Genomic DNA, 8563 nt, shown 5'->3' with positions numbered 1-8563 from the left:
ATAGAACCCGTGCTCCCTGCAGTGGAAGCTTTGTGTCCTAACCACTGGACCACCATGGAATTCCCTACACTTCTGTCTTTCTAAGGGAAATTCTCTACTCATATTTCCCTGAACACAGATAAATGCTAGAATATGAAAAGAGAAAAAAGATTCATTGTATTAGTTAAAATGTTCTTTAAAACAGTATTTCAAAATTCCACAGCACAGTAGGAAGCTTTCTAATTACCATATTCTGAAATGCATCAGGTAAGTAGGTAGTGAAATGGATTAAGTTAGTAAAGTTGATTCTTTTGCTTGTTCTAATAAGGGCTTGCCTTCTTTTGTGATAAGTTGGCCGAGTCTCCTATATATGAAACTGTTGAACAAACTGTAAATTATATGTATCTGCTGGCCTGGAAATTTCTACCCTTGATATTTTTGGTTCTGTTGCCCATTTGGGGGGCCAGAAGAGAGGATGCAGGCGAGGCAGAGTGGCGCAGTTTCCGCTCAACCCTACAAATCAGAAACAGGCTGGCATGAAGGGGAACACAACCACAGGGCAGGGATCAGGGTGAGGTGAGTGTGGGTGAGTCTGCAAGTGCAGGGTAGGCTCCTGCTTTACTTAAAATTTTGATATTTTGTTTAGCACTGATTTCTTATTTTGTATTAATTTTGACTTCTTAAAATATTGCATTACCGAATTTTTTGGCACCCACTTATATTTTGTGCCCAAGCTGAATGCCTCCCTCGCTCACCCTGGTCCTGGCTCCCTCAAGCAGTACTGGGCTCTGCGTTCAAGTAGATCTATGGAGCCACACTAGAGCACAGTCTCTCCCTTTTACCCGCCTCGACTCTGATGGGCCAGGGAAGGCTTTTACAAGAGCTACGTTCTCCCTGCTTGCAAAACTGAAAATGAAGAGTACAGAAAAGTGTCCTCTTTGTCTCATAGGGAAGCTATGGGAGTGTAGGAAGCAGTTGTCATTGATGGAACTGATACTGGGACTTTTAGCTGTTCTCTCTTCTAGTACTAATTTTTTCTGGACAGGATCCATGATGAGCAAAAGAACTAATGCCCTGAATGTGGATTTATTAGCAGGAGAAATGAGGAGTCAGAATAACACATTCACCCAAAAAGTATGAAAAAATCCCTCCAAAGCATGCTAAGTTAAATAAAAATGAGAGGCTTGATATACATACATTGTAAATGTGACATAAACTCTTTTAAAGCATGAAATGGGCAGGATTACATGTGATAGAGCTAAACTAACACCAAGGGTACTTTTCCATTCTTGAAGAGGTCAAAATAATACTTCCAATCTCATTGCTAAACTTCTCATCAGCCTTGCTGGTATCTGTCTCCTTGTCTTTTAAAAAAAGATATGCTTACAGTCTTCAGGCAGGGGCAGATGCTGCCCCCCTTACAAAAGAACCCTGGGGCCCTGCTTCCTCTCCATTTGTGTTTGACATGAGTAGAGTGGAGAAAGGGACTAAAGTTTACTGAGTAACTCCTCTGTGTTGATGCTTTCAGAAGCATTATCTTACTTGATGCCCCAGCAGCCCTGGAAGAGAGAGTGGTTCTCACAAAGAGGATTAGGGGATGCAGGGAGGAAGATTTAGTCCTGGCAGGTGCTACAGCTAGAACCATGAAGCCCCTAGGTGTCACACTGTTTTCTCTGGAGGGATATGATAAGACTAGGTGTAATGTTACTATGTCTTTCATTTTAGCAAGTCATCTCATCATACGATTGTTGGAAAGGTGAAATACAGGGGCTTCAGTTCCATTGTCTTCCATGGAAAGAAACTTTGGATACTGCAGAACTTTTTGGAAATTGGAAGTTAAAGCTATAGGCAATAAAATTTCTTGAAAGAAGAGAAAGTTGGGGATGTTGATCTGGTTAAAGAGCTCTCAAAATTATCTGCTGGCATTAGATGGGTATTGGTTTTTAGGCATTAACATGAGTATAAATCTATTTTATGCATTTCTATGCAGAGTCAATAGAAAAAAAACCCTAAATATATATTTAATTCCTTAGGGTCCCAAAGCATTTTGAGGATTTAAACTGATAAACCAACCTCAAAGGGACTGATTCTTACAACTAAAACACAGACACCTCTGGGGTGAAATGTGGCAACAGTTTGACAGGCATAGCAGTAGCTTAGGCCAGAAAGGATTTATCCAATTAAAATTATGGGATGAATTCTGGCTGGCAGAATGTAATTACCAGACTTGGAATGGATCCAGGATCCTGAGGTTAACACCCCTCCTCTTGCCAACAACCCTCCTACCTGCCAACACTCTGAGATGGAGAAGGCTGGATCTGACACAATCGCACATAATACTGTTGTGACATCTAAGTACAATGATGATGATGTGAGAAGCATCATGAACCTGATTTTTTTTAACACTCATTATGTTACTTATTTTTATGCCACATTAGGCTAGAAACCAAATGTCCACATAAATGTTAATTTCCTCAAATCTGTGTTTAAAAAGTATAATTAGAAAATAAAAAATAGATTTAAAAATTAATTTATTCCGCCAAAGTAGTTATTTAGTGATTATTTCACTTCAGGAACTAAATTGGATCAAAATGGTGACATTTAATCCTTGTTACATTAAAAAAAAATAGCAGGTCCTGATTTTTTGGAAGAGAAATGTATTCTCAAGGTTCACTGGCCTAAAAAGAAGGGAAATGCTTAATGCCTGGTTCCTACTCGCTGTAACTTAGACTAAATGGGTATATGCTTTTGTCTTGGGGTGGGTCCAGATCATATTCGCAATCGCTCGCGGGCAGTATTTCTGAGAAGGGAATTTATCAAAGATGCGTTTGTGTGTAAACCGGGGAAAAGAGCCCCCTGCTGGTGTAGGATCAGTGGGTAATGACCTCATCATTAGATTCTAATGCCCTTTTAAAAAGTCACTCATTTACTAGAGAATTGTGGAGAGTTACAGGTTAAAGCAGGTGGGGCGGGAAAGCAATTCTAGAGAGAACGTTAAGCTCTCCGGGACGCCTGCACGCGCTCGGGGCCGGTGGGGTCGAGTGGGGTCAGGGAGGGAGCTGCAGAGCCGAGCCGAGCCGAGCCGGCGGGCGTCGGGGCTGGAGCGCGCCCGGGCGCCCGGGAGGCGGGGCCAGCGACGGAAGCTGCGCGCCGGTCACGCGAGGCGACTCCGGCTCGGCGCCGTTCTACCCCGCCGCCCTCCGCGCCAGCAGGTGGGTGCCCCAAACCGCGGAGCAGCCGGCGTGGTCGCAGGTTCGAGGCGGGCCCGGGGCAGCGCCGCCGCCGGCCGACCTTCGCTCCGGGGCCCGCCGCCCGCGGACGCTGATACCCCTGCTGGAGTCTCCCGGGGCCCTCAGCGAGTCCCTCGGGTTACCCTTCGGCCCAAGTGGCTCTGGGCCACTGCACACCAGAACCTGGGCGGGACCGCGCAGGGGGTCCCAGCGACGGTGTCTGCCCCAGACCTCGCACTACGGCCTCCTCGGCGAGCCTCTGCTGCCCTAAAAGTGCCGACGGTGGTGCGTGCGCAGGACACAGGTGATGTGGCAGAGCCGTCGCGAACTGCTCAGCTCCTCAGGGGCCCAGCCGGTTCCTCCGGGGGAGGCAGGTTTTAGGTCTCTCGCCGGAAGTAATCCCAAAGGTGATGGAAGTGGTGGGAGGACTAGAATCACACTCCCTCAAACCACAAAGTGTTTGGGGTCTTGCTCGGGGTCACATTCTTAGAGGCCGAGGGAGAGAAAGACTTCCCCTTTTTACTAACAAGCCTGACTGCTTGCCAAAAGCTTGATATTGCCCCTAGTTTCAGCTTTTGCGGTGAAGGTGGATTTTTCTAACACCATCTTTGTGTGATTTAGCTGTCCACAGGGAATAAAAATGTGGAATGAGAGGATGAAACTAATCCTTTCTTTTGCACTGTTAGGGGTTGCCATAAACACCATTTGTTAAAAAGCATAATTATGTTGGGAAAGTGCCTGATGAGACAATTAAGCTACATAAACACACTGAAAACAAATGAAAGCCAGAAGACGCCCACACCCCTTGTGTAAAGCAATTTTTTGTTTACATAAAAACGAGAGATGTCTGAGCTGCTTTATTACAACAGTGTTATTAATGTCTACAAAATCCTAATGACCGTATTTTTTATGAATTTTCAATCATGAGATGATGGTCACAATATGAAAACCTGAACTAACCATGAAGCCCTGTATCCCCTCTTAGGTTAAAGTGATCAGGCCAACGAACAATCCTAGTGAACAGAAGCCAGTGGATTTATGCATGGAGAACACTATTAATGGCACCACAGCATGTTAGCTTAAACTTATGAGCTTAACGTGTGTCTCAGAGTTGGACATCATTCCCTGCAGTATCCCCACATGAAGAACATTACGTGGCACAAAATGACCCTCATCAAATATTTGCTGATCGAGTTCATGAGGGCCACATTCACTTTTAGCTATATTTAAAAGAGACCGAAATATGATGGCCTGATCTTAAAAAGGGGAATTATTTTCTTTTTGTTTTGAGATATTGAAATTTCTTTAGTTCATAGTATCATTTGGGGTATAGAAAGGTAACTAGTTGAAAATGCCATTCTAGAGTACTAAGGAGAATCAAAGCAACCACCAAAGCTTGTGTGGAATCATTCCATTTTCAACAAAATCAGTCACATTTGTGGCTGATTATTGAGTAACATATCAGAGTAGTCCATGTCAGTTCAAGGTACAGAGTCCTGTGAAACAAGATTTTAAGCTGATATAGGGACTATGGAGATCAAAATACAAGAGAAACTTAGTCATAGAGTTGTCATTTAAAGCCCCCACATGAGTCCCTTTTGTTAGTTCATATACTGCCCATGGCATGGCCTGTAGAGATACCCTTTCTCTCTGTCAGAATAGTTTTTGTGAGAATCAGCATATTAAGTAATCTGTCTCATTTCTCTTTTCTGCATTTCCCCAGTAATCTCATTTAACAAAAGTATCATGCCTGTTTGAAAACAGGATTAAACTGTGGAAGACAATTCTTAAAGGGAGTAACATACTTTAATGAAGAAGTTTCACAGGACAGAATTCAGACTGAGTAACTTGATGGTTATTTTCTAGTGTTGTTACTATCTTCATATGTTCATATGTGCATGACCACATATACATGGTTTCCTGGTTGAGTCAATCTGAGGATTTTATCCTTTAGGTGTTACTGAGGAATGAAATAGTGAAGTATTCATATTATGACTGCCTGGTTTCCAAAAAGCTATGATTTTTTTAAAAAGTTTAATGAACATGAAAATATGAATGAACTGTAGAAACCAAAATGAAGGCTTATTTTTCTCCTATTCTAGAAGAAAATTACCATGTCTTCTTCCAGACTGGGGCTCCGTTTGGCTGTCTGTTTATTAAACATTTCAGAAGCCAGAAGAAAATACATTGTTGAGAACGTAGCGAAAGCAGCTCTTCTTGAAAAAAATGGTAGGAACAACAGGCAATTGAAGTGAATATGTAGTGTTTTGATAATACAGTAATTTTTGTACTCTGCTAACAATGTCTATAGAACACTCTTCTTTCTTCCTGAATTTCCCCCCTTGTTCTTGGGCTGTTATAGCTTCTGCAGGACTCCAGGATACTGAGATAGACGACTTACTCAGATGCACATATGCTCTTTCCCAAACGCCTGCATACAATCCACAGCATATTTCTTCACACTGGAGAGAGTGTCTGAAATGCACATTATTCAGGATATTGGCAGGCTCCTGAGGAGGATATATTTACATAAAGGTTTAATGTTTCCCTCATGGGCCATTTATATGATCATTAATAGAATGAGCATAATTGTATATTATGCTTTTTATTCAGCAGGTTAAATAAAAAATAAACTTAACAAATATCAAGTACTCTTCAAAAGCACTCCTGCCACTAAAGCCCATGCTGTCATTGAAGCATTAATATTTCTACTCCATTTTCTCCGCATAAAGACTCTTAGGCAGTTGCATTTAAGTGATGTGTGTATGATTACTCTGCGATTCAATTCAGAAGACTGAAACTCAAGCCTCCTTATTCCCTGGACCAGTATTTACTATAAGAGATACTACTCTCTCTTTTTTTTTAACCCTTGTTAAAATGTTCATGTGATGACGTACAGTTCTAGACATTTGTTTTTACTTTCACACATACACAGAACATAGTGTATTTACAGACTTACAATCACTTAACTTTGTTATTTGAAATCAACAGCTTTTTGGCAACAGGTGAACACTAGGGTCACAGCCCTAAAGCATTTGAGACAGTCAATTTTAATTTCTGATTGTCATTTTTTATTTGGTTATTGCTTTTCATGAGAGAGAAGCGTTTTCCCCCAGCCCGTTTCTAACGCTGAGCACATTTAAGTTACTGTCTTGAAACTTTGAGGGAGCTGGAAATGTCTGTGAAAATTCCTGATAATTTCTGATAAGAAAGCTCCTCTGGAGTCAGTGTGCAGCTGTGCTTTTGCATTCTCTTTGCAGTAAGAGCCAGCTTGGGCCCCTCATTGTCAGATAGTACATCTAATGGGATTGGGTGAATGTGCAGAGACATATTCTGTGATTAAGTGACTGGGCAGAGACATTTGTCTCTTTTAAGGAGCTTCTCCTTCAGAAGCCACACACTGATGGACGCCTGGGTCTCAACTCACAGTTTTTATCAGCTTATTAGTGACAGCAGCTCAAATGGAATTATAGCTATTACACTCCATTACAAACACCAAACAAGTTACTTCTGCTGAGGTTCATACTGACAGCTCCTCCTGCCAGCAGTAATTTTTTTTCTATGTGCATGCTTAAGAAATTTCAGGAAAGAGTGTTTCATTCTTTCAGCATTTGATTCAATTGAATCATATGAAACTGAGAATAAAAGCTTTTCAGAAGAAGATTTAGAATGAAAAAATAAAATAAAATCGTTTCTTTTCTTCTAAAAGCTTAAGTATGTTGAAAAAAATACATAAAAAGAGGTTGTATGATCGTGTTCCTACTCCACCTTTCATAGTTTTAAAAACGCCGGGAAGGTAGCACTAGTTAAGAAAATGACCTGCTGCTTTACAAATACTTCAAAGGCATTTATTTTTAAGTGAGTGGAATAAAACTGTATCACCTATATTTTTTCCAGTTAAGCAATGTGAAAACATTTAAATGACCTAAAAGGTCTTATGGAAAGAAAGCTGAATTATAAATTTTAGACCTACACCAGGGCAGCTCTCTGTAGATGCTCATGTGGCTATGAGTGAGTGACGTAAGTTTATCTTTTCATGTTATTAAAATTAATAGTGCGGGGCTGCTGTAAGCTCTGTAGTTGCTGCGTGTAACTTATTTTTCCTCTCCTCTGAAAAGATTAATTGTTAAGCTGCCAGGGGACAGGGCGACAAAGGTATAATGGCATAGTGAAAGGTTTAATTACCGTCTGAAAACTTTTGTCCTTCACTTTGAATTTGCTTTTGTAGGCATATGAGGAACTTTTAAGGAGCCTGAACCAGGCTTGTAAACTTCAAAAATAACTACAGGGTTATGTGTGGTTGCCATACAAGGGTATGGCAGCTTTCTCCTTCAGGTTACACATTCAAGTGAGTCACAAGCTGCTGAAGGCTGGAAGTCGTTAACATCTGAAGGCTGTTGGTGGCCTTTGAAAAGGAGATGGTGGAGTCAGAACAGTTTCTAATAGGCAGGTGCATGTATCCCAGAAACCTCTGCTCCAGGCACTAATTGGCCTATCCTAGTTTTTCCAGATGTTAGATTTTGATTTCTGGGTTTGGAAGGAAAAATTGACAAGGCCTAGAAGATGAGATTGATAAGGAACAGAATTTAGAGTGATATGATCTGGCAATTGAAAGAAGAGCTACCGTCTTAGTCTGAGTTAAGAGAACTTTGGCAAGTTCAGAAGCAAGTGCCAGAAAAGTTCTCTCATAGACACCAAAGCCTAGTATCTGAGTTGAGCCATCTGCTTGTAGTGGACATTACTGTCTACAAATTTCATGATTAGTCAGTGTCACTTCAGAGGTCACCCCCCAGAATTTTTCTCTTAAACTATTAAACTATTTCTATTTAATTATATCAGAAGAAATAAAGTATTAAGATTTCATCACAGAAAAAAATTGTTGCATTTATGTGTTGTTTTCTTTATAGGGCAGAAACATCCTGAGGTATCAGTGCTCAACATATTTTCTGATCAAGAGTACAACAGATCAGTCATTACAATAGCAGCTTCTGTTGCTGAGTTAGGTAAGATTTCAGTTTCTTTTTTTTTACATATGTCTTTTGGCGAAGGGTCAGCTTCAGGTACACCTGAATGCTCTTTAATCACTGATTTCCTGTGTTAATCTGGATACTCCCCTCCATTACATAGGGAGTCTACCTCAAAACTGCATATCATTTTTCTGAACATGTACCTCTCAAACATTTCCCATTTCCTCTTCATTAAAATGAACCTTGGGGGTCCAGTATTTAATAACATTCTTTCCTTGAAGATGATCACATATCCTTTGTGGTTAAGAAAAATATCTTCAGGTTTTAACCTGTGAAGTAATAGTGTTGAAGTCAGCCTTGATTTCACTGATAAGTTGACATGGAATG

General features: G+C 41.0%; 1 protein-coding gene across 1 annotated transcript in view; it reads left to right on the top strand.

Annotated features, from left to right (window-relative positions):
• The first annotated feature begins 5323 nt into the window (after positions 1 to 5323).
• The window catches only part of FTCDNL1 (formiminotransferase cyclodeaminase N-terminal like), a 33180-nt gene continuing 29940 nt past the window's right edge, over positions 5324 to 8563 (top strand). The window contains exons 1-2 of the mRNA XM_061203735.1: positions 5324 to 5438; positions 8117 to 8212. Coding sequence (XP_061059718.1) covers positions 5324 to 5438; positions 8117 to 8212 — 211 coding nt within the window. The remainder of the gene's footprint in view (positions 5439 to 8116; positions 8213 to 8563) is intronic.

The sequence above is a fragment of the Eubalaena glacialis genome, chromosome 1 (assembly GCF_028564815.1).
Source record: "Eubalaena glacialis isolate mEubGla1 chromosome 1, mEubGla1.1.hap2.+ XY, whole genome shotgun sequence".
NCBI classification, from domain to species: Eukaryota; Metazoa; Chordata; class Mammalia; order Artiodactyla; family Balaenidae; genus Eubalaena; species Eubalaena glacialis.
The sequence above is the reverse complement of the archived record's forward strand: the minus strand, read 5'-3'. Positions and strand labels throughout refer to the sequence as shown.